This window comes from Microtus oregoni, unplaced genomic scaffold (assembly GCF_018167655.1).
Source record: "Microtus oregoni isolate MIOR12 unplaced genomic scaffold, Mior012 000021F_ref0000039, whole genome shotgun sequence".
In the NCBI taxonomy this organism is placed as follows: domain Eukaryota; kingdom Metazoa; phylum Chordata; class Mammalia; order Rodentia; family Cricetidae; genus Microtus; species Microtus oregoni.
The window spans coordinates 30,171,127-30,198,062 of NW_024543080.1; the positions used below are offsets into that span (position 1 = coordinate 30,171,127).

The following is a 26,936-nucleotide window of genomic DNA, read 5'->3' on the forward strand; positions in this document are numbered from 1 at the left end:
CTGGGACCACACCTGGGACTCTGGCTGTGCCTCAGTCTTCCCAGCTGGGGAAAGGACACGACGCCTTCTGAGAGGCTGGCCTGCGGGGTGAGATGAGGAATGAATGAAAAGTACTCCCAAGCTGGCTCGAACGGCCTGCCCCCCCCCCCATCCCGCGCCGCGGCCCGGCAGTTGGAGACCCCCCGGCCCCCGGCAGCTCTGGCCCGCCGCCGCCTACCTTGGCCACCCAGCTGAACAATGGTGACATTGCTGGCCGGGCGGCGGCTCCTCGCCCGCCGCTCCCGCTCACACGCGCCTACCCGTGGGCCTACGGATGGCCGGGGGCGGGCTCGGGCGCGGCGGGGTGCGGGCGGGCATCGTCCCGAGACGGCGGCAGAGCGGCGGGCTCCACCCCTCCCCGAGCGTCACAGCCCGAGAGGGCGAGCCCGCCGGGCAGCACAGCCAGAAAGGGAAATAGGGAGGAGGGGTGCGGGGGAGGGAGAGGAGATGGAGGGGGGCTCCGCCGACCACGCCCCCAGACGGACACGCCCACCGTCCCGCCCACCCGGACCTGCTCACGCGGGAAGTTGGGATGTGCAAGGGTCGCCCCCTGTGGACGTCCGCGGTGCTCGATCCCTGGTGACTGAGGAAGGCTAGGACTCTACAGGTCTCCGGGCCTTTTCGGGCAACTTCGGAAATCTGAAGTCTCTCGCTTTCTTCCTCTGATTTAAAAACCGCAGAATTGGAGGGAACACACGGCTGCCCTGCTTTCCACGGGGATTGCTCCCTAACCTCTCTAGATGGCTGGTGACAAAAGGGCCAGTGTTACCAAGCCCCTTTTATGAAACCAGAGGTGCTTCTCTTGCCCTCGTAAAACCCAGCTGAGGAGACAAAAATGACGCTACCTGCAGGGTGATCACATTACGTCTGCTACAAAGGTTAAACTGAGTTTCCTATCCAGACGCTCCCAACTTCCACGGTGAGAAAATCCAAGTCCAAAGGTCTGAAGTAGTTGGTGTGTGAGGCACACGTGCTCACAGTTCCTCCGCCCACTCGTAAATCCAGCCCGCGAGTCCTGTTCTTGCCACTTTGTAATATTGATTATGCACTATTTTCAACATATTTCAATAGTCTCCAAATACCTGGCATCTTCGCAGTTGTTGGTTACCTACTGCCCTTTAACAAGTTGTCCCCAGACTGAGCTGCTATGGTAACAAATCCTGTACGGCAGAAACTCAGGAGCACATAGCTGGGTGTCCATAACTCAAGGTCTGCCTTGAGTTTAAGGCAGGCAGTAAGGTGAGGCTGCATGTATCCCAGGCCTGGATGGGACAGAAGAATCCACCACCAAATCAATACAGATTTGCTCCTAGGATTCAGGACACCTTGGGAGAATTGAACCTGCAGGGCTCAATGACATGGTGTTCCCCAAAGCAGAGGTGGTCACTCTGCACCTCAGCATGTATTCCAAGCAGAGTGCCACGTCCCAAAGGGGAGTCAGTCCTTTTGTCAAATTAAACTCAGAAGTGACATCTCGGCCCTTCTGCCTTTTCTTTCTTTCCTTTCTTTTTCTTTTCTTTTTTAATTCCTCTGCGTGTAACAGTCATGGCTATCCTGGAACTCACTCTGTAGACCAGGCTGGCCTCGAACTCACAGAGATCCGCCTGCCTCTGCCTCCCAAGTGCTAAGATTAAAGGTGTGCACCACCACCTCCCAGCTGTGTTTTTATAATGCAAGGAAAGAAGAAGGTTCAGTTTGGGAAGATTGCCCAAGGGCATGAAAACTAACTGCAGAGGGCTGTGTTCTTTTTCCCATTCCTGGTGAAGTACACACAGGAGATAAACCATAAAGGGGTAAGCAAAAGGTCATTCAAAAGCACCTTGTAAGCAGCTTTGGTGATGGAGGGGCAGGTGCCTTCATTCACTAATCAGTTCCCTGAAGATTACCAAGAGGCAGGGAAGGGAGGGGCTCTGCAGCCTTTTAGCCGAATCTTCCTCTTGTCATTAGAGAACATTCTGGAGCAGAGAGGAAGAAGAAAGCTAAGAGTTTTATGAAAGCGGGAGCCCTTCTCTGTGTGTGACCTCCCTCCTCGCGCTGTGGTCCATGGATCAGCAAGCTCAGCGTGGACTGTCAATCCACTGGGAATGCAGACACTCGGCCGTTCTCTCAGGACTTTCATTATGATATGACGTTCTGGCCTTTGTTCACAGTTACCGGCTTATGAGCCCTTTCCGGAGGGCAGCCATGAAAATGAGTTTCTCTTCTCTGAGGCAGCTCACAGAAATTCTCAGTCTTCCCTCACACTCTTTCTCGGATCTGGCCTTAAAGAGCTCTGACCTGTCTGTTCTTGTCCAATAGCGGGCTAAAACAAACAAAAAAAGCCTCCCTCATGCCAGATGGGGCCTGTCCCATCTCTGCAGGAAGGAACGCTGTGCAGAGGCCATGAAGAATGGCGACACAGACAAACCTTGTCTGTTGGGTTTCCCCAGCCACTCTGTTAGTAATCGTGACCACGAAAAGAGGGATCTCTAAAAACCCAAAGGATAGGGCATAACTTTTGGATGGGTCAACATATGGAGGTTCCTGGAGCATGGGATGCCTAGAGAAGGTGAGGGGCTTCAACACATCTCCCCCAGAATTCTCTCTGGTATTTTATCTGTAGCCTATAGGGCAGTGCTTCTCAACCCACTATCACATATCCTGTAATTTAGGTATTCCCACTGTGATTCATAACAGTAGCAAAATTACAGTTATAAAGCAGCAACAAAATAACTTGATGGTTGGGGGTCACCATAACATGAGGAACTGTATTAAAGGGGCACAGCATTAGGAGGATGGATGCCCACTGCTACAGAGTGTCCTTTAAGAGCCTGGTGTATCCCTGAGTTGCATCAGATTAACTGAACCTGAGAAGGCAGGTGTGGGAACCTTAGTTTATAGAAGGTGGGTCAGAAGTTCAGGAAAAACAAAACCTTGTCTGTCTCTGAAACAAAGCCTCACAGATAAGCAACGCAGGGTTGCAAGCTGGTATCTGATTGGAGGTGGAGTATCTTAAGGACTGAGGTCCTAATCTGATCTATGACATTATCGCCCAGGTACACAGCCTCAGAACCGAACTCCATTAGAGAACACCCAGCTGATGTCCGCTGCGGTAGGACCAACTGCTTGTCTGCTGGTGGAACAAACCCCCACACCTTGAGGTCACAGAAGTCTGTGGTATGAGGGCAGAAGGAGCAGACGGCTTGTTTTCTCTTAGACACATCCCGTGACTGGTTTACACATTGATAGCTGAGATTCATTATCACTGGGTTTTCAGATATATTGTCAATGAATTATGGACCAAGGGATCCTTGAGAAAATAGTGCCCAAATGATTTTGGGATAGTGGAAGCTACTGGGGGGAGGGGTGGGGGGAGAATGTACTGGAGAGCTTCAAAGTGAGTGAGTGGTAAACAAGGACCAGAGCAGAAAGGCTGGACAATGACAGATGTCCTTAGACTCCATCACAAGAGCCCCTGGACTGAGCACTCCAGAAATTCCCAGCATCCTGAAACCACTCTGGAGAAGGGGAGAGGAGACCCTAGAATTGTCTAAAGAAACTAGAACGGTGTTTTCTGGCATGGAAGATAAGTCTACTAAAGAGAGTTTACAGAGAATAAGGAGTTAAATATTAAACCAGGTGTGGTGGCACATGCCTGTATTCCCAGCTACCTGGAAGGCTGAAGCTGGTGGACCCTGAGTTTGAGGCTAGCCTAGGCAATATAGCAAGAGCTCTGTAATTAAAATAAAACCCTAGCATTTCTTGCAAAAAATGGGAGGGGGAAAGTAAAATATGATCAAATGCTGACTTGTAAGGGTTACAAGTAGAAAGTATACAGACAAGCCAAGTAACAGACACGAAGGCTTCAGGGTTTCCAGCTGGACTCAGTCCTCCGTCTTGCCTAGGTGCACTGAGGGTACAGCCTCAGGCACATTCTAGTCTGAACTTGCCGTAAGTTCATCTACTCCAAGGTACTCACAGGAGACTCTCAGAGGCCTCGCTCTGAGCCAGGTCTCTTGGCCTGAGCCAGGAATGGACAGAACACTTCTTTCATGGGAAAGCGGGGCTTATTCCACCGAGTGCATTTGATAGGGACTCACAGAACATTAACACCAAGTATTTTGAGAAATACACATGAAAAGCCCTCATTTTTTTTTCAAGTTTACTGGCAGCATGCAACTTACCAACCACATGCACAAAGAAATTCTCTGTTACAGTCTGGAATTTCACTAAAAGTAAAGTACCGACATCACATACTCTACCAAAATCCAGCCGACCCTACACTCAAATACAATTTTCCTTAAAATACCCCCTTTCCTCCCACCTGAAAAAAGTCTCTTCCTCCCAGAAAAAAATGTCTCCTGGAGGAGAATGTGTTCCGCACCCTTGTGGAAGTCTGCATGCATCTCAGGAAGCAGTTATGCATAACAGCTCCCAAGCAATCTGAGTGCAACTGGAACTCACTGCTCAAGGAGGCTGGTGGTCCCTAGCCCTAGCTGTCATGGGAGGGATGGGGGGCTGACAACAGATAATTTGCTTTGAGATCAAGATCAAATTCTCAAAAACCTCAGAGGGAAGGCAAGTTATACAAACGTGCAAGGCGAGGAAAAAGTGGAAGAACAAGGAATGAATAAACGAATGGAAAATTCATCATGGAGAATGTGTGTCCTAACATCAGAACTGGTTGCCAGGCAACGGAATCTGGCTGGAGAAGAGGGATTATTATTGATGTTGACTTCTGGGTTTACTTAAGGCTCAGATACAATTTATGAGATGCATCAAATGCATATTCTAGTATGTAATCTGCCAAGATTGAGAGCCACTTGCACAGTTCTATAAGCGGGGGAGGGAGTGGGTCGGTAATCATCAGCTTGATAAGAGCTAGAGTCACCTAAGGGACCAACCCTTGGGCATGTCTGTGAGGAAGTTTCTTCATTAGGTTAACTGAGCTGGGAGGACCCGACTTAATCGTAGGTTTGCACCATCCCATGAACTGGAGTTTCACACCGAATAAACTAGAGGAAGTCGGCTAAGCACCAGCCTTTACCTCTGCTTCCTGATTGTACCTGCAATGTGACCTGCTGCCCCACACTTCCGGGGCCAGCCTTTTCCCATCTGGCAGGAATAAAGGTTCCTTCTTCCTTCCTTCCTTCCTTCCTTCCTTTCTTCCTTCTTCCCTCATTCCTTCTTTCCTTCCTTCCTATCTCTTCTTCTTTCCTTCCTCCCTTCCTTCCTTCTTAAGTTGCTTTGGTCAGGTGTTCTGTCACACCAAAGAAGAAAAGTATCTGACCCAGGAGAGTTGTGTGGTGAGCAGCAGGCTTATCAAATGGCTCTAGCCAACAGTGTCCCTCCAGAAAACCCAGGACGGCTGCCTTTCTATGGGACTTCCAAAGGATGCACAGAAGGACAGCTTCATCAGTCTTCCTGAAACATCAAAAGGAGGCAGACTGCAGAATGGGAGAAGGGTACCTACTAAGCCTACCAATACCCCACAGACAAGCCTAAACATTCCTGCTCAGCATTTCTCCAAGTTCTACCCTTGCTGTCTGGTTTGTGTGGTTCTTTACAAGCTCTCCCTGTCATCCCCCTGCCTGGACTCTATAAATGGCAATGCTTTCTTGCTGTGGAATAATCCCTTTGTACACTGTGAAGATTTGTCACTGTGACTGAGTTACTAAAGAAGCTGACTGGCCCATAGCTCAACAGAGTAAGACTAGGCAGGCGGACCAGACTAGAAGAATGTTGGGAGGAAGAAGGGCAGAGTCAGAGGAGTCGTCAGACAGAGAGGAAGCAGGATGTACAGAAAATGAACATGATAATAAGCATGAGCCATGTGGCAAAGCATAGATAAGAAATATGAGTTAATTTATATGTAAGAGTTAGCTAGTAATAAGCCTGAGCTATTGGCAGAGCACTTAAAATTAACATAAGCCTCAGTGTGTTTATTTGAGACCTGGGTGGGACAGAAACGTCTGCCTACAACTTCTCTCCCATTCTGTAGGCTCCCTGCTTGCTAAATGCATCATTGCTTTACTGTGACACATTTTAGCTGCATGTAGCCCCATTTGTTAATTCAAGAGATGAAGAAACAAGGACTGGAAATGTTTTGTGTATTCAGGGAACTATGGCAGACAGGCTGCAGGCCTCAACCCAGAGGAGGAGGAAGCCAGGGAGAATAGAGAGCATAAAAAAGCATGACCTCACCCACCAGCTCCTTCCTCACCACAAGACCTGGTTAAAAATAGGGCCATTGTAACACTAATTGTACAAGAAGATTCTGTGGAGTTTCAAGTGAGTCAGAACCACTTGGCGTCTAGCCCAGGATTTATTCTGTTCACAAATATGAATATTTATAAGTACCTATAGTGAAAGGCAAGGGAATCATTGCAGGAAATAGGGACAGTGAGTCAAACCTCAATCCTGCCCTCAAGGGGCATAAAAGGCAGGAAGTGCAAGCCAGGACAAGAGGGCAAAAATGCCAAGAAAATGGCAAAGCTTCCAGGCATTTTCACAAGAGGAAAAATAACTACAGGCTGCAAAGACAGAATGGCCTTCTGTGCTGAAAGATGTCAGGCTAGGCCTCGTACAGAAGGTGAGAATGGGAGTGAAGGAGTAGACTTTCCTGGACCAGACAGGACAGGCTTGGAGGAGACGAACCCAAAACAAGCTTACGTGGGGTGAAAGATGGTGTGTGTGTGTGTGTGTGTGTGTGTGTGTGTGTGTGTGTGTGTGAAGTACAGGGCGGGAGTACAGAGGGGAGAGGGAGGAGGAGAGGAGGGGGACAGCAGGAGAGAGGGAGGGGACAAAGGAGGGATGGGGAGGCAAGGGGAGGTGAGAGATTGATTTAGTAAAATGGCAGCTTGAGTTTTTCCCTTCTAGTCATGAAAGTTTATTTCTAGAGAATTATATGGGACTGGAATGATGGCTCTGCGGTGAAGAGCACTGACTGCTCTTCCAGAGGCCTGGATTTTGTTCCCAGTATCCACAGAGAGTGGCTTACAACTGCATGTAACTCAAGTTCAGGGGATCTGATGCCCTCCTCTGGACCCTCAAACACCCGCACCACATGTGGCGTGCACACAGACAAGCAGGAACATAGGTGAAAAATATATCTTTAAAACAAATTTTTAAAAAAGAAAGATTTAAGAACACTATCAAGTCCAGAAACACCACTGTAGTTTGAATAAGAACAGCCTCCATAGACTCATATATTTGAACGCTTAGTCATCAAGGAATTTCACTGCTTGAGAAGGATTAGGAGGCGTTGTTGGAAGAAGTTTGTCATTAGGGGTAGGCTTTGAGAGTTCAAAAGCTGGAGCCAGGTCAAGTGTCTCATTCTCTCCTTTCTGCCTGAGGATCTGGATATAGAACTCTCAGCTACTTCTCCAGTAACAGGTCTGCCTGCATGCTGCCATGTATTATAAAGACCTAAATCTCTGAAACTGTAAGCGAGCCCCAGTTAAATGTTTTTCGTTATTAGAGTTGGTATCATTGTGGTTCTCTTCATGCCAATAGAACACCGATTAAGACAAAACCCAAGACTGAAAATGCCTGCGTATAAATGGAAACCAGATGCTCATGCAAAAGCCTGTCCATGAATCATGAATGCCACTTACTGGAGCACTGTCAACAACAGTTAAAAATAGTATCATCAACTTAATGGCCGCACGTGACTCTAAACGAGATGCATTCACAGCACGGGTGGGCTTAGGCAATACTGATATTAAGCAGTTACAAGAGACTACATAATGTGTGGTTGCATTTACATGAAATGTCGAGAACAGGAGTGTAGATCAGTGGTGACCAGGTCTCTAACAGTTTCCTCCCAGATTAAAACATTCCATCCTATAGGGACGCTCCTTAAACCAGAAGGTAGGCAATTCAAAACAGCTTCAGGAAGTGCAGGAGCGAGGCCGCTAGTTAGTTCCTGGCCACTTAGCCCTGAAATAATCACACAGAAACTGTATTGATTAAATCACTGCTTGGCCCATCAGCTCTAGCTTCTTCTTTTTTTTTTTTTCAAGACAAGGTTTCTCTGTAGCTTTGGAGCCTGTCCCGGAACTAGCTCTTGTAGACCAGGCTGGCCTCGAACTAATAGAGATCCGCCTGCCTCTGCCTCCCCAGTGCTGGGATTAAAGGCGTGCGCAGCCACCACCCGGCTCAGCTCTAGCTTCTTATTGGCTAACTCTGACATAGTAATTTTACCCACTCCATTAATCTGTGTATTGCCACATGGCTATGGCTTACTGGGTAAAGTTCCCAGCGTCTGTCTCTGGTGGCTGGCTTCATGACTTCTTTCTGACCCGCCCTTCTTTCTTTCAGCATTCAGTCCAGTTCTCCCCACCTAGCTCTGCTCCACCCCGCCCTGCTCTGCTATAGGCTCAAAGCAGTTCTTTATTCATTAGCAGTAATCACAGTATACAGAGGGAAATCCCACATCAAGGAAGTCCCTGAAACTGACAAGATTCACTAGGCACCTCTCTCCCAAGAGTAAACTATAAAGATTGTTGAGTGTGACCCTCAGACAAGGCAAGCCACAAAGAAGATTTTGAGACCAGACCTGCTGTCTGGACCAAGCAGAGGCCAGCCAAGCTGCCTGAAAGAGGCTTAGACCAACTGAGTCACCTGGAAAGGACACTTTCCCAGCTGTCAAGCTGCACGCTGGCTGTGCAGTGAGCTCCAGGTTTCCAGCTTTGTGATCTGTTATCCAGGCTAAGGTAGGTTTTGATGATGCATCTGTCTTTGAGTCATTTCTGCTACTGTAAGTAACCCCTCATCTATATTCACCAGTAAGTGACCCCAATAAAAATCATCGGTTCACCAAACTGGACTTCAGTGGTATCTAGACTTTGGTTGGCAGGGTTTCCTATCTGGAGTGAGTAGATGTATATTTTATGTCTCCCCAGGAAAAGTCTTATCAAGCAACACCAGGGTAGGGGTAGAGCAGGGAGAAGATGGAGAGATTCTCTACATTAATAAACGTGTTTTGGAGTTAGCAAGAATGGTTGCACAAATTTGTGGAGCAAAATTTTATACTATGTGAATCATGTCTCAGTCCCAAACTCTCTTTATACAGTGATGGCTGAACAACCAAACTTAGTGAGTTAATTCCTCCAGCCTTTATCTGGAGCCTGAACTTAATGGGTGGCTTTGGGGATAAAAGCACTGAGCGAGAATTCTGACCTATGGTGACGTTCAACACATGCTCGCTGTGGTGGTGGTGGCAACAGCAGCATGAATTGCTGGGATTAAGCTGAGAGTCATAGGGGTGTCTGTATGTGCACTTATGTGTGCATCTGTGTGTACCCATAGAATCAGAGAAAGATATGGGGTACCCTCCTCTATCCCTCTGCACCTCAATCATTTCCGATAGAATCTCTCAGCGAGCTTGAGTTTTCTGGCTAGGCTTGCACCCAGCAAGCCCCAGCTACCTTCCCATCTTTGACCCCTTCAATGCAGGGCTAATAGGTGTACACAGGACACACCCAGATTTTATGTGAGTGCTGGAATCTGAACTCCAGTCTCGTGTTTGCACAGCAAACACTCTTAACCACCAAACCATCACTCCAGCTCCAAATATGGTCAATGTTAAATAAAAAATAAAATAAAATGATCCAAAGGCCCCGAGTTCTGATGCAAGTTACAAACATAGGCAAATATAACAGAACAAACAGCAAAACCAACTGCAGGAAGAGTAGGCCTCCAAGGTGTCTCTCCATGTTTCTGTCTCCTTTTCTTATGAGTTGCTATGTCTACCATCAAGACTGTGTGTAGTAGTAGGGGCGGCGGGGCTGCATCCCCAGCACCCCGGTTGCCTGGCTAGCTTATGCCTTGAAATAACAACACACAAATTGTATTCATTTAAACACTGCTTGGCCCTTTAGCTCTAGCCCTTACTGGCTAATTCTGATATCCCGATCAACCCATCTCTAATAATCTGTGAGCACCAGTCTTACCAGGAAGATTCTAGCCTACGTCCATCCTGGGTCGGAGCTTCATCGCGTGTGTCTGCCCGGGAGCAGGGCATGGCGTCTCTCTGAGGCGTCTGCTCCCGAGAGGAGAGCTGTTGAGTCTGAGCTCACTTCCTCTTCCTCCCAGCATTCTGTTCTGTTTTCTCCACCCACCTGTGTTCTAACCTATGAGGGCCAGCCAAGCAGTTTCTTTATTTTTTTAACCAATGACCTTCCTCCATCAACTGTGCTCCATTTTTTTTTTAACTCTAGAAACCAAGGAATGCATATTCCAAAATTCTGTGGTAAATTCTGGTCATTCTGCTGGGCAGCCTCAATGTTCACATATATTATAAGCCCCTCTTGCTTTATTTATGCATATGGGTCTTTGGCCTGCATGTACATCTATGCATCACATGCATGCAGTGCCCATGCATGTCATAAGAAGACACTGGATCCCCTGGAACTGGAGTTACAGATGGTCATAAGCTGCCATGTGGGTGGCTAGGAATTGAACCCAGGGCTCTGGAAAAGTAGTCACTCTCCTGCCCTGGCTCCTCCTCACTTTTAGGGGTTTGGAAATTCCTCTCAAGGCTTTGTATCATATCTGCTTATAGGGAAACAAGCCTTCCCCTGTCGCAAACCTCTACCCCCCATCCATATCCTTGACTTTTCCAGGACACACTCACACTCACATTTGAAGTCACTTGAAAGTCAGAATAAAGGCCTCCTGGTGGCAAAACTGAGGCAGCTTCCAAGCTTACAGTGCTCAATAAGGTGGTGACAGAAGAGCCCAAAGGTTAAGGGAAGGGGAATCCAGCGAACACTTATTTGGAGATAGGCTGTAAGTTCACTGCACCCTACCTGGAAAGGCTAAGACTCTGTGGAGCGACGGGAGCAACCGAACCTGGACTTCCAGGAGGTTCTTCAAGAATAAAGTTCACCCCATCTCTGGAGTGCTTCTGTTCTGTGAGCCCACAAGCCTCAGGAAAACTGACATTTGCCTGTGAAACAAATTTATCTCTTCAGCTATAATATAAAAGAGTCAACTTATCAAAACTCAGTGCCATTTCTAAACCAGCTTTCCGATCACATTTTGCTATGTAAGTATCTGTTTTCTTCCCATGCTGTACTTCCTATGGACATGGTCAGGTTCACCTTTTAGCTTGTATAGCATTCCAAAAATAGAAACAGCCCTCATCTGTTTTTAGCTCAGTCTATAAAGTTAAAGCAAATAATCCTCTTTCCACGGCACTGTACATGTTTCAGATTCATGGGAAAATCCAGCCGTAATGAGCTCATAAAGGGAAATGGTAAAAAGGTACAGTCAAAAGATTTTGACATCTACACCTTGTGTTATAACAAAACAGGAGCTCAGCTTTCGTCTCAGACTCTTGTAAAATCTATAATGGAAACATTCAAGAGATCCATCTGTGTTTCACAGAATTTCTGGGTGCACTAATTTCACAAAAATAATGACTTCTAAATGGAAAAAACATATGTTCCTCATTTAAAAATAAAACTGAGAAGTGGGTTGGAGAAATGGCCCAGTAGGTAGGGAAGGTGCTTCCTCCCTTGCGAGCATCAGGGCCTGAGTTCAATCCCCAGAACCCATGTAAAAATACGACAGCAAAAAAACAGCCCAGGCATGTAGTGGTTCATAACCTGAGTGCTGGGGAAGGGGGGAGATGGGTGGATCCCTGGGGCTCTGTCAATAGCCAGGCAGCATAGCCTAGTCGGTGAGTTCCAGAAGAACGCCAACTCAGGAATGCCAACCAAGGCTGACCCCTGGCTTCCATACGTACGTGCATACACATGTACTTACACACACACACATGAACATATACACCACACACATGTAGACAATTTAAAGATGGAAAAGTATAAAATCCTATGTCCTGTCTAATTGTTAGTAAATAGGAATCTGCTTCAGACTCTTTCCCTGCCTCCACAGTAGGTCACAGTTTCCTGTCTTAGGGGTGTGTGTGTGTGTGTGTGTGTGTGTGTAGAACTTTCTAACTAAACTGGATTCCTTTAAATGCCCAGGTTTTTTACACAGCTTAGCCTTTTCTGTCAGTCCCACTCTTCTCAAGTCTGAAATGAATATGCTTCCTCATGTTAGGTCAGAATACACAGTGAACACCTTACAAAGGATGGTGGCTTCGCCAGGATTGTCACTTGGGCCTGAGACAGAGCTACAATCCTCTGCACAGATACACAAAAGCATGATTCTTTAAAAAAAATTAACCTTATTATTATGTATATGAGCATGATAAGGGGAGGCTGTGTGTGTGTGTGTGTGTGTATGTGTGTGTATGTGAAGGCAGAGGCCAACTTGATGGAGTTGGGTCTTTCTACCATATGCCTCTGAGGGGTTGAACTGGGGTTCTCAGGCTTGGTGGGGTGCCTTTACCTACTAAGCCAGTTTGTCAGTCCTAAAGTATACTTTTGCTTTCTTGCACTAACCTGAGATTTGAGATTTCAAGGTAAAAACCAACTGAGCTGCCACAAACTCCTGTATCTCACCGAGTGTCGATGCATGCTTTTTTTCAGGTGTGACTTTCAGGCGCACTGATGACCCAAATGTCAGTTTCTCGATAACTGGCCTCTGAGAGGGGGGAGGAGAAGGAGGAGGAGAGGGAGGAGGAGGAGGAGAAAGAGGAAGAGGAAGAGAGAGGGAGGTAGGGAGGGAGAGAGGAAGGAGTGCGAAAGGGAGGAAATAATGCCCAGTAAAGTCTCTGGGGATTTAGTGCTGAGCAGAGAACACCTGCCTGGGTGCATAAAAACCCATCCGTGCACCCTGGCCTCCAAGCACAGCTGGAGAAGGCACTGAGCCAAAAAACGGTTAAACTGGCACTGGCAGATGTCAGGGCTAAGAGGCCTAGAGAGAGAATGGCTTCTCTTTCCCACTTGTGTTAGAACCTCATCCAGTTTCTCAAGAGCTTTTGTGCGGGAGGTCTGAGGCATAGCTCTTCTTACCTGGAATTCCGAAAATGTAACAATGATAAAAGTATGGGCAACATGAAGATAAATTCTGCGTTCAGATGAGGGTCGGGCAGCTTCTGCTGTGATTGGATTAATCTTCATGTGAACGTTTGAATCCTGCTCTCTGGGAGGCAGAATAGGAATGACGTGGGGCCAGGCGGGTCATGTGCACTGCTAGCTTCTTTCTACCTGCGCATTCCACAGGCCGGTCACATCTGGATCTGTTTCCCCTGTAGGTTACTGTGAAAGATATTATGGACTTAAGATCCCTAATATTCCTTCCAAGCTTCCTTCAGGAACACGGTAACATTGTTTTGAGGTGATCCCAAGCCCAAGGCATGGGGATGAGGGGTTCCAGGCCAGCCAGAGTTGCATACGGGGTTACAGACCAGACTCAGCTTTGAGACCCTATCTGAAACAAACATACACGATGAGTTATGGCTTCGTGACCCTAGCTCATAGCTATCCTTGCTTGCTAAACTCAGAGTCACAGTTAGCTGGTCACCAAAGCTCCTAGAACTTTCCAGAACCCAGGCTCAGTTCCTTCTTTCAGAGAAGAGATCAAGAAAGGATGGCTGCCCCCTCTCTGAGGCGGCCTTCTCAAAGATCAAGGATGGGGGGAAGAAAGCAATATCTCCAGCATTTACTGTCTGGGGGATGTTTGCCATCATCCCATTGGTCATTGCAACCCTTGGAGGTAAGAGAAATGATAGTGGTAATAGAGAGAAATGCCAGACCCTGGGGAAACCAGTGAGCCTTGGCTAGAGACCATGAATTCCCCAAGCACAGTTAAAAATCTCCATAGTTCATGAAGCAGGGAGCCTTGTGACCTCCTGGATCGGGAAAGTGAGCACCAGGTGGGACAGGACATAGCCAGAATTCGGGCCTGTACTAGCTAGTTTTACATCAACTTGACACAAGCTAGAGTCATCCGAGGAGGGGCCCTCCATTAAGAAAAAGCCTACATAAAATTAGACGTAGGCAAGCCTGTAGGACATTCTCTTAGTTAGTGATTGATATGGGAGGGCTCAGCCCATTTGAGTGGGGCCATCCCTGGACTGGTGGTCCTGGATTCTACAAGAAATCAGGCTGAGCCATCATCAGTAAGCCAGTAAGCAGCACCTCACCCCTCCTTGGCACAGTTCCTGCCTCCATGTCCCTGCCCTCACGAGTTCCTGCCCTGACTTCCTCCAATGATGAACGGTGATGTGGAAGTGAAAGCCAAATAAACCCTTTCCTGCCGAGTTTGTTTTGGTCGTGGTGTTTCATCACAGTAGTAGAAACCCTAAGTAAGCCAAGGCCCCTCTTTGCTTTAGCTTTCTGTCCCTAATTATCAGAAACCTGCTGCCCAGTGTCATTTACTCTGTTTTGCACATGAGGAACTGGAATTTGCAAAGTTAAGAGAGACGCCTGGCCTGGGACAGTGCCACCAATATATGCCACCTCTCAGAAGTCCTCCAAGCTGATTTTCAAATCGATGAACAAGAGGATTTGTGCACTAAAATTTCAGGTTTTGGTTGGCCAAGAGGGGCTCTCCAGACTGCCACCAAGCTCTGGAAGCTTCTAGCTAAAGCAGGCTTGGCCAGAGGAGGAATCTGCCTGTTAATGGGGCTTGAGGCATTGGGTTGATGCTAGCCAGCTAAACTAGATGGGTAGGGCCTAGAAATCGCAGCAGGTTGGAATGAATGGAAGGGAGGAAGGGAGGAAAGAAAGGAAAAAGGAAGGCAATGGAAAAGGAAGTTTCTTTGGGTCTGAGGCAGCAGGCCCAGCTATGTCAGTGGATAGCCAAATCAGGGGCTAAGAAAAAACAAAAGCCTGCCACACTGAAGCTATGACGACGAACTGAAGCTATGACGATGAACTGAAGCTATGCTGGCAGCTACAGGCCAGACAAACCTGCATCCAGGACAAAGCCTAGGCTAGGCTGCTAGCTGTGGGGAAGGCAGGAGTGATACTTATGCAAAAAGCTGGCCTGGGTGCAGCTGGAGGACACTGACCTCCCAGTGCCCAGGAAGTTCAATTGCATGTGGTCTGGCCCCTGCCAAAGCCTAACGGGAACTTGATTCCTTAACTGAAGCATCAGTGGCTTCGGGACAAGAGTTAGAATCACTTCCTGTGGAACACATCACCCTACTGCTCATCACCTTCAGCTGTGAGTCAGGAAAAGCACAGCAAGCTGCCAAGAAAGGGATCCCTAGCCCGTCTGGGTCGACAATGCTGCTTTATCTATGCAGTCTGGCTTATCCAGGGGTAATTTCACATACACGACCCAGCCCAGTGTGCACACAGCAATGAACTCACCCACCAAGGGATAGACTTCAACTCAGTCATCTACTAAATGTCTATGGCTCATTACCACAATCAGTCCCTGGGGTGCAAGGGCATTACCTGCCCTTGAAGAGCATGGTACAATCTAGCAAGCCGACACTGCAGGTAAACAGGAAACAGCAACTCTGGGTGATCAGCACAGGGAGGGGGAGAAGGGTTCCTCGCCCAACAGCAGGCCACATAAGCAGCCTAGAGTCTTCATCAGGCACCCAAATGTTAATAGAAATGATCTCCCTATAAATAAGAGGAAAGAAACTACCCCTAATCTGTTAAAAATTAGAATTAGGCACTGTCAGGATTTTACATTTTTTAAGATTTATTATTTTATGAATATATGCCTGCATAAATGTGCTCCATGTTATGCCTGGTCCCCACAGAACTAAAAGAGTGTATTGGATCCCCTGGGACGTGGTGAGCCACCATGTAGTTATTGAGAACCAAACCCCAGACCTCTGGAGGAGCAACAAGTGCTCTTAACCACTGAGCCATCTCTCCAGCCCCTGGATTTTTATCATAATATTCCTGTTTCCTACAGTTTAATTCATAATGTATTCCCCTTCCAACTAAATAGCCTACGACAGATAGGCATTCTTATGGTTCAAATATGGCTTGTCCCCTCCAAGACTCACACTGAAATTCACTTGCCATTGCCTCAGTGTTGGGAGGTGCAATGGGAGGCATCTGGGTCATGGGGACAACACTCTGAGGCATGGACTGATTAATGGCCTTCTGGCAGGCATGGGGTAGTTCTCACAAGTGGGGTCTGGCTCCATTTCCTCTCTTCCGTATGTGTGTCCCTTGCTTCTCCATCAGGAATTGAACACACCAGGGTCTCACCAGAAATAACTGGCTCACCTTGGGCTCCCTAACGTCTAGACATGTTCTAAATAAGTTTTTGTTCTTTAGGAATTAGCCAGCCACAGGTATTCTGTTATAGCAAAAGGAAGTGGACTATGACACCCATGTAGCTTTTACCCAGTCACAATAGTCTTTTAATGTTTTGTGCATATATATTTTTGCATATGCATTTGTGTGTGGTGTGTATGGTACACGTGTGTGCATGTCTACACATGTGTGGATGCATATGGATGCATGGAGAGGCCAGGCGTCTTCTCCAGCTGCTCTCCACTTCATTTCCCATGGCAGGGTCTCTACTGAACCCGAAGCTCAGTGATTCAGCTAGGCTAGCAAGCCTGCTTGCCACAGGGCGTCAGTCCCTGCCTTTACTTCTCAAGAGCTAGCATTACAGGAAGGCTGCCATGCCCAACTGGCTTTTCACTTGGGTTCTGCGCAGACTCTGTTCCTCAAGCTTATGTGGCATGCTTTACCCAGTGAGCCATTCCTCCAGACCCCATGCTACGCTTGGTTTTTCTTCTTACTCTAAAATCAACACCACTGTGCACTGAGTGGATCATCTCTTTCTTCCTATTTTTAGATATTAACCCCACAGACACCAATCCACGATAATACAAAATAGTATCTTTTGCTTGTACATTTTCCCCTACATAGTATTACTGTGTGTGTGTCCTTTAGAAACTGTTTATAGTCGACATTGTGTTATAACTGCTGGACTGTGTTCAAGTACATGACTATTACATAGTTTAATTATCTATTCATTTTTGAAATGGAACTTAGAATCTCCCCATGCCTACTTTGTTTCTTTATTTTCTGTAACAACAACCTTGCAGCCATCTTCTTACTCACTTGTCCCATTGCTGAGTGTCATAGTTAAGATTGTTATTCCTAGAACCATAGCCTGGGTGGCTGATGTGGGAGTGATTTCTTATTAATAAAGAAACTGCCTAGACCCATTTGATAGGCCAGCCCTTAGGTAGGCGGAGTAAACAGAACGGAATGCTGGGAGAAAGAAGCTGAGTCAGGGAGTCGCCATGGTTCTCCCACTCCAAACAGACGCAGGTTAAGATCTTTCCTGGTAAGCCAGCTCGTGGGCTACACAGATTAATAGAAATGGGTTAGATCAATAGGTAAGAGCTAGCCAATAAGAAACTGAAACTAATGGGTCAGGCAGTGTTTAAAAGAATACAGTTTCTGTATAATTATTTCGGGTAAAGCTAGCCATGCGGGCGGCCGCGTGCCAGGGACGCAGCCCTGCCGCTCATAACACAACAGGTGGCTTCAACAACAAACATCGCTCATGGTTCTAAAGGTTGAGAGTTCTAATGACAAGGCGCCAACACACCCGATGTCTACTGAGCACTATGGCCTGGTGTAAATGGAAGTTTCCCTCCTGCCCGCCAGTTCCTGAATCACCACTCTGAGTCTTAATACTAATTACAAACTGTTCAGACTATTAGCTCAGGCTTATTGTTAGGTAGCATTTAAAACTTAAATTAACCCATTTCTATCATTCTATATTTTACCACGAGGCTTGTGGCTTGTGACCTCACATCCTGCTTCCCCCCAGTGGCTCCTGGCGTCTCTCTTGAATCCGTTTTCTTTCTCCCTGTATTCAGTTTGGCTTTCCCACCTAGCTATATTCTGTCCTGCCGTAGGCCAAAGCAGGTTTATTAATCAGCCAATAAAAGCAACACATATTTGCAGCATACAGAAGGACGTCACACATCAGCCTGGCTAGCACAGTGGCCTTCCTGTACCCTTGCACTCTGTGGTAGAGGGGAGAGAGTGGAAGAAAGTTCTCATGTGATTGTTCCCGTAAGGACATGAGTCTCAAGAAGGCCCCATTTTCATGTCCCAGTTACCTTTCAAAGTTCCTGATACAAACTCACTGAAGGTTATGGCTTCAACATGAATTGGGACAGGGACACAAACAATCCACATCACTGAGCAAAGGGTGTTCATGTTGCAGCTTAACTTCACGAATCCTGGTATTATCCAGCTCTGAGGTTTGGCAGAGCTAATAGGTAGGTTTCTAATTTTAATCTATTTTTGCCTAGTAAAAACACATCACCATGCTTGGCTATTGATTATTCATCAATTGTCCTTTGATATTATTTTTCAGTAATAATTCTGTTAAGAGAATCACTTTAAACGTCAGGGTCATCTAACAGATTTGCAGATTTTCAGCAGACTGATTCTCAGCACTGGACCTGGCTTGCCTCTGCTCCATGGTTTCATGTCTCAGGACTTAGATTTTCTTATACAGAAAGGTATTGGAAGAGTTAGTGTCCAGTGTCAAAAAAAAAAAAGTTAAATGGTTATGATTAGAGACTGTCATGAGAGAGGCCTAAACTATAACACTGTGCTGACCACAAGATACACCTATCTGTGAACTTTAGTCATTTCCGAAACATTCCCTTTTTTGGTCCAATTATTAGTATCCTCATAATAATCCTGAGAAAACAGATAGTCTGAAACCAAAGACTATCATAATTGCTAATCTCATCACAACCCAACAATAAAGGCTACTAGAACTGGGGAGCTATCAGATAACTAGAACTCTTTATTAATAGGTGGGAGAGCTGAAAGCTGAAGAGTTGATTAATCTGTTTATCCAAAAATACTGACCGAGTTTCTCCTCTAACAGATAACATGTATGCATTTACTAGGTACCAGACACTATACATTTAAGCACTAAAAATGCAAACATTTAAACATATTTAAGCATCTAACAGTAGCTTTAAGACACCGGATATAAGCAGTTAGGCAGTCTGTTCAATATTGCATAGCTATTAAATGGGAAAAGGTAGGTTAGGACCAGGGCATCTTATTCCAGAAAGACTTCCCGTCTTGTCATGAGTTATGCCTATGGTACTTGGCCCAAGTTCAGAGATAAGAATCTTCCAGAGGAGGGGCCCTAGCATTTATTCGCTATGATGTCTTCATTTGTAGAAGAAATCCAGTTCACCTGGAAAAGGGCACCATGGATGGGTGAGAGAAGATGCCCACACCTATTGGACACTCACCTTTGACCAGCTGACCCAAGGCAAAGGTTACTTGTATAGAAGATTCCACCCTAGAATCCACTCCAGGATAAAGGTGAACACTTAGACCTCATGGTGACAAAACGAATACTGTCCCTGCCCTCGTGGGCTTGCAGTACAGTGGGAACAAAAGTGATATGGGAGTTCACAGACATTTTATGATTTGTCTTCAGGGGGGAGAGAGTGACAAAATCTCCCTGCACCACCAGAGGTGCCTAACCATGAGACTTGCTCATCATCTCTCAGCATCCTTTCATTGAGAAGAAATCTAGAACACGTAACCGGTTTTGCCTTTAGCTACATCTACTTGGCTTCTTGTGAAATAGCACATTCAGAGCCATAACCATCACCCACTTTCACTAGTATCAGCAAACTCATAAACACATGATGCTAACTGGCTTGTAATTTAGAAAATCCACTACGTCTTGGAACTCAGCAACTATACAGAATCCCCACGAGCCTCCTGGGTGATCCGGATTGATACCAGACACCACTTGGGTCCCCATTAAAGCACAGATTCGAAGGCATGGACATGAAGTGCTTTAAATGATAGCAAGAGAAGCAAAAGAAAATTATAAATATTATTTGACCAAGCAGTCATTTTAATAATTGATGTTAACTAGAAGTATTACTAGCTGCTACATCTCTTTTTATTCTCTGTCCCAGGAATTCTAGCTGATGCTCAATATAACCTTATTTCTGTCTCCCAGCTTCTAGGACCTCCTTAAAACTTTCATTTCTCTCATGATGAGCTGAGAACAGAAGACGTGGGAAGAGCCTGACCCGGCCCTGGCCTTTTCCCCTTTCTCCTTTGCTATTTCCTGTCTCCTGTTTTGTCTACCGGAGTAAATCATGTTCTTAAAAACTGTGGGCCTCATTTTGAAAGGACTGAACAAGCACGGGAAAGCGGCAGGATAATGGAGCAACTTATATTATATGGCCAATTGTATTTAAACAAAATATCAATGACAGCACAACCTACTGTTGTCAGAACAAACTTACACACTTAGCACATGATCTGAGAACCAAGATACTTACATACTCTCTATCCCTTTCTCTTTCTTTCTTTCTTTCTTTCTTTCTTTTTTTGTTTTTGAGACAGGGTTTCTCTGTGCAGCCCTGGCTGTCCTAAAACTCTCTCTGTAGATCAGGCTGGCCTCAAACTCATAGATCTGCCTGCCTCAGCCTCTCAAGTGCTGGGATTAAATGTGTGAGCCTCCACTGCCCAGCTAGAGGATAGCTCTCTTTGGGACACACTTAGCACATGATCTGAGAGCTCTTGCAAGGAGCCCAGACCTGAGGTCAGACAGACCTGCCCGGGCATTTCACTGGCATCACTTTCTCTATGAGATTTGGGCAAGCCCCTTTCCCACACCCATACAACAGAAGCAACATCTGATGGAGGAAGGTCATTGGCTAATAAAGGAACTGCCTTGGCCCATTTTATTGGTTAGAACATAGGTAGGTGGAGTAAACAGAACAGAATGCTGGGAGGAAGAGGAAGTGAGCTCAGACTTGACAGCTCTCCTCTCAGGAGCAGACGCCTCAGAGAGATACCATGCTCCCCGCTCCCGGGAAGATGCACGTGATGAAGCTCCGACCCAGGATGGACGTAGGCTAGAATCTTCCCGGTAAGACCGGTGCTAACAGATGATTAGAAATGGGCTAGTCCAGGTGCGAGAGTTAGCCTAGAAGAGACTAGATAGAAATGGGCCAAGCAGTGTTTAAATGAATACAGTTTGTGTGTTGTTATTTCGGGCATAAGCTAGCCAGGCAGGCGGCCGGGGTGCTGGGAACGCAGCCCCGCCGCTCTTATTTCAACAAACATCCATGCAGCAGACATGCAGAATGTTCCAAACCCATCAGTGAAATGCAGAACAGCTAAGGGATAAAGAGCAGCTCAACAGCACTTTCTAATTTATAATTGACTTCCACAAAAGAAGTTTCAGAAAGCAAACAGCTTGGAATTCAGGGAAATAGAGCCCCATTTGGCTGGAGAAGAGTTCAGAATCTTGAACCTAGAAGGAAAGGTACAAAAAGCCATCCACAACCAAAGGTTATCAAAGTTTCTGTCAAGCTACAGTATCTGTCAGTCTGGGGTGAAAGCAGCCTGTTTAGAGAACGGGCTGTCTAGATGAATGTGTTGCCAAAGCATTCTTTTCTCTCCACACAACTTCAAATTTAAAAACTCTGACACTACCACTGTTCAGCATGCAAACATCAATTTAGTCACCATAGATATGATGGGAAAAGGAGACATTAAAGCTGGCCACAATCCAACCACTCTGCCCATCTGTGTTTCTACTGCTCAGAGCAGAGGTCAGCAAATATAACATGTAAAACAAAACACAACTGTGATGAACTTCTATTTCCAAGCAAGGTTCCCACAAGGGACTAGTGATCATTTCATCCGGCATTTAAAAATAAATATGCCATCAACAGGGCATCATGAAAAGCCACCATCTGTTACACAATTAACCATCGACAATGGAAGAAAGGAGGAGGGGGAGGGGCCTGCTGTAAGTTGCCATGATAAGTCAATCAAACGTAAGAATCAACTTTCAAAGGGCAATAATGACGTAAAAGGAAAGCCATTAAATAACCTGTTCTAAATTTTTATGAGAAAACAGTGTGAGTGGACGTAAATTAGAGACTAGAGACTAAAGAACTGATGGAATCTCAGGTGCCTCGCCTTGCCGTGCAGTCTCGTCTCCAGGAGATTTAGTCACCCTTAGAGGCTGTAATCATCATTTACTACCTTGGTGATCCCGAAGGGTAGAACACTACATAGTAACATGTGACACACACACGGTCACCTTCTTCCTTGTCTGAGAAAGGAAAGAGCAGGTCTGCCACATGTCCTAGTGTGGGCAGAAGTAGTCTACAGACTCGGCAGCTTTTGCATTCTGCCAACACAGGACAGGCCGTTAAGTGACTACACAATCAGCTTGAGTCTTCATGCGAGAGGAGGAAGACAACAGCACGGGCACACACAATCCTCCTCACTTAGACCTCCCTGGAAATGGCATCCCAGACAAACCCAGCATCCCTCTTAGGTGATTCGGAATCTGGCCAAATTGACAATGGTCATAGGGGCTAATACGAAGTGAAATAAGGATTATCAGGGCATGGGCAGTGCATGATTGTGACAACTGATCTGGTAACTGAGGCAGCAGCTAGGTGATGAACAGGGGCTACAGCAGTGGTTCTCAACCTGTGGGTCGCGGTCCCCTTGGGACTGCGTATCAGATATTTACATGATTCATAACAGTAGCCAAATTACAGTCATGAAGTAGAAAGGAAATAATTTTATGCTTGGGGGTCACCACAACATGAGGAACTATATTAGAGGGCCACAGCATGAGGAAGGTTGAGAACCACGAAGTGTAATTGCTATAGACTCTTATGTGTGTATAACATAGATACTCTGGACAAAGAAACCACATTCCAGGATGCAATGAGATCTCATCACAATATTCATAGCCACATACAACTTTAAATGAAATTTCATGGGAGAGGTACTCGATATGTTTATATATAGGAATCTCTCAATGGGTCTCTATCATCTTTGCAGGGGAAGTTGGGGAAAGCCACATGCTCCAGAAGCAAGACAGAGGTCATAATTCCTTTCCTTTATGTTATAGTTCCTTTAATATATCTAGTTATCAAGCAGAGTTCTAACTTGTTTTGCTTTACAGTGTTGCTAAATAAACAGAAATAAATGAATTACGGCAGGGAGAGATAGTCCCAGATATAATGGCAAAAAAAATCAATCCACAGCACATTAAGTGGAAGACAGAGGTTGGTGTCATATGTCACATGCCTATAAAGAGTTTTTAAAAGTCAACCAGCATCAGGTGGCTGAGCATGCCATCCCACAGTCTCAGTGAATTTCTCATCCACACGCTGTTATCACTGAGGACTTCCAAGCGCAAGCTGGCCTCCATTCTACCTGCCAAAGTCCTAGGTCAAATCACTCTGTCTCTGGCTGAATCACTGACTCACTCCCAAGATCACTTCACTGGCTTCCACATAGCTGTGCCTGCTTCTTACGTCACAACGTGGATGGCTTCGCCCAAGGGCAAGATCAACTCATTTTTGTCAAGACTTCGAAGACCCCTTTGTATATATCAGCCTGCATATGACAGCTACCTACACAGTAACCATTCCTACATCTTTTTTTAAGATTTATTTATTTATTATGTATACAGAATTCTCAGTATTCTGTCTGCATGTATGCCTGCAGGCCAGAAGAGGGCACCAGATCCCATTACAGATGGTTGTGAGCCACCATGTGGTTGTTGGGAATTGAACTCAGGACCTTTGGAAGGGCAGGCACTGCTCTTAACAACTGAGCCATCTCTCCAGCCCCTCCTACATATCTTTATTCCTGTCAAAACCCTCATTTTGTTCAAGCAGTAGACAAAGACTCCTCTTCTCATGTTAGCCCCATGGGTGCTCATGAATTGGCAAATAGTCACTTTTAAAGCTGAATGAGTCAATGGTGTATACATTAGGCATACATTTCTGCTTCCCAAAGGCTAGTGAAAAGTTAACTTATGACCCAAGTCTGGCTAATAAGAAGGTACCTCTGCCATTCTTCCTGCTTGGGACTCAATTGCTGGAGGAGCAACAGCAGTTATCTTACAACTCTGAGGCTACAAACATAAACCATGACAACAGAAGAGATGGAGATGAACGCCTGGATTACTGACCATGGAGATGCCACCACACTAGGCCAGCCTACCCCCAGACCCTTCGAAGTGAGATAGATATCTACACATCTTTATTGCCTAAACCACATTTCAACGTGCCTATGAATCACTTACAAATCTCATTAAAATGATAATTCTGGTTTGATAGACCAGAGGCAGAGCTAAACACCCTGTAAACATTAATTACAGGTTCTCTCATACATTAATTACAGGTTCTCTCATGACATCGCCACTACCACGTTCTGAGGGATGATGATATAAGCCACTATAAATTGGTGTTTTATTACTCTGAGCTAAACTCATCCTTACCGCTGCCTATCTCCTACATACCAAGCTAACCACACTAAGCCCACAAACCTCTCACTCCACATAAATGGTCTGCCAGGCTCCTCAGAAGGAGCCGTAAGCTTCTGCTGGTGTCATCACTATTATACACATCCACCTTGGTCACTTTTTCCGCCTATCATCTGTAGCCCAACTTCCTCAAACATGTTTTCTAGAGAATTATTCAAATCATTACTAAATGATTACTGTGACATGCTTAATGGCTAAAATGTTATTGAAAGACCTCAGACTTAATTGCAAAATTACTGAATTCCCCAGCCAATATTCTATATTATTCTACATAAGTGTTTGTGTTCCATTTAAGTAATACAGAAATTAAAAACCCCAGGAGCAACATTCTATTAAGAGTAATGACATGCAGGTGCCTCTCCTTGCGATGCTTTAATTGCATGTGGCACTCTGAAAGCTTTTTAAAAAAAAAAAATGCCTGGAATTAAAATGTAGCAGCATAAAAGGAAGCTCAAAAGAATAATTCATGATCTCTCCCAACACCACCCTCCTCTTTTGTAAGGCATCCCCACGTTCTAATTCAGTAATCATCAGACTTTCTATATCTTATTGGGACATTCCAGAGTCGAGCGTTTTGTCACACAGCCAGAGTGGAAAGAGACACAGAGGAGATGTATCCGCATGGACAAGTAGCGACTGCAGCTGTCGCAGGACCCTGCACATCTACAGTTCTGTCAATCAGTACACCAGTGGGTATGTGATGAGTGCACATTGTCCAGTGAGCTGCTCTGATCACCATGGTGCACAACTCTTCCATGTCTGTGCAAAGAAAAAGGCCACACGGGATAATCGGGATAACCGAAACCCAGACTCAGAGGCTTACACTCACATTTTCATAAGAATTGAAGGTCCCTCAAGTCGAAAGAACTTTAAGTCACTGTCTTAGCTTCCTGTTCAGTTGCTGGGATAAAATACCTTGATTAAAAACAATTTTCCCAATGGGTTTAATTCAGTTCACCATCCCAGGTTAGAGCCCACCAACTCAGGGGAGCCCCAGCAGCAGAAGCTGGGAGCTGGTCACACTGTATCCCCTGGGAACAGTGAGTGAAGAATGAGCTCAACTGGCTTCTTCCTTTTCGGTCATCCAGGGCCCAGACTAGGAAACCACACCCCGACATGCAGGGTGGGTCTCCCCACCTCAACACAAGTAGGGAACTCCCTCTGAGCATGTCCCCAGGCTAAGCTAGTACATACGTGTGCATCTCTTCCCAGCTGATTTTGGAGTCAATTGACACTTAAAACTGACAATCACAGTCACACACTGAGATTTTCATTCTTAGCTCTCAAACCTGTGAAGGTTCAAAGAACGGCATGAGGAAGGACAAATAGCCTCAGGGCTAGGAGTCTGAATTGTAACAATCTTGACCTTGCTATGAGTGGTGGTCACTCAGGGTTGCTCTCCAGGTAGACCCTTCTTCCTCACTTTCTCCTCCAAAGGTCCCCTGTACTGAAGTGAGCAGATTCTAATCTAGGGAAAGGCTTAATTATAGCCCGAGGACTCTCAGGGATTCACATATAGATTTGTGCCCTCAGAAAGCTGCACATCATAATGATTTATTCCTCTGGGTAAAGACAGGGACCTCTGCATAGATCTCAGTGTTTCATCCTCCTGGACAAACACAACCATTCTACAGATCTGAAGGATTTTCAGGAGTCAAAACCCACGCCTCTCTCAAAATCGTTTTTTGAAAAACCCTCCTTTCCAGTATCTTTTCTGAGGTTTGCTAATGCATGAACACAAAGTCCACTTCCCTATCTTTGCTGGCTGTCACAATGTCTTCCCTTTTCCTGTGACCCAGTGCCACAAGGTTCACACCTCCTCCTCTGAACACATGACCTAGATCTAGCAGGGAGTCTTGGGCATACTCAGGAATAAAAGAACCTGTACTTCCAATATGTTAATTAGGACAAATTGGTCCCCAGCTCCTATGTGGAGACAGTTCCTTTCTTCCCATCTACAATGGAGTTCTTACCCCAGTAAAGTTTTATTTATAAATTCTGAAGATGTGGGGTCTTAACCAAAACATCTTAGGGAAGTTTTTGAAAGAAATAGAGAAGAATTATTGTGAACCTCTATCATTCAACTTCAACAAAAATTATCTCAGGACTAATCTTGTTTTATCCATATCCATACACAATTCTCTCTCCAGAGATCAGTTTGAAGATAACACATTATTTCATTCATGAATATTTCACTGTGGTACTTAGACACAAAAGATAACTGATCTTCAAACAGAGACACTAAGTATAGAGAACGCAAACAGCATTGGCTTGCGATTTGTATTTTGTATAATAAATCATAAATAACAATGGATGCATGCTATTATACAATCACCCCAATCCACCAGCCACCCGCAGAGTAAAGCTTAAGCTAAAACACATAGACTTAACTGATCTTGATGTGTTAATCTCTATTTTTTTTAATCTCTATGTTTTAATTGTAGCAACTGTACCCCTCTGCTATGGGTTGCAGGAGGCTTTGCGAGTGGGGACAAGGGACCATGAGAAATCTAGACACATCCTCCTAGCCTCCCAGTTTCTCGAGGAACCTCAAACCACTCCATTCAAAATTAGGGCTTGGGCTGGGTGCCGTGGCACACGCCTTTAATCTCAGCACTCGGGAGGCAAAGGCAGGTGAGTCTCCATGAGTCTGAGGCCAGTGTGGTCTACAAAGCGAGCTCCAG

General features: G+C 45.8%; 1 protein-coding gene across 5 annotated transcripts in view; it reads right to left on the reverse strand.

The window, feature by feature from the left end:
* The window catches only part of Tbc1d1 (TBC1 domain family member 1), a 180,018-nt gene that overhangs the window by 115,078 nt on the left and 38,004 nt on the right, over window positions 1-26,936 (reverse strand). Inside the window, exon 1 of one of the 5 annotated variants that reach the window (XM_041671272.1) lies at window positions 551-630. The exons of 3 other annotated variants lie outside the window; for them this stretch is intronic. Coding sequence is in view for 1 of the 2 variants with exons in the window: in XM_041671271.1 (XP_041527205.1) it covers window positions 218-247 (30 nt within the window). In the remaining variant the exon portion in view is untranslated. Of the gene's footprint in view, window positions 1-217; window positions 369-550; window positions 631-26,936 lie in introns of those variants that run through there. One more of the 5 variants, XM_041671271.1, reaches the window with a different exon arrangement.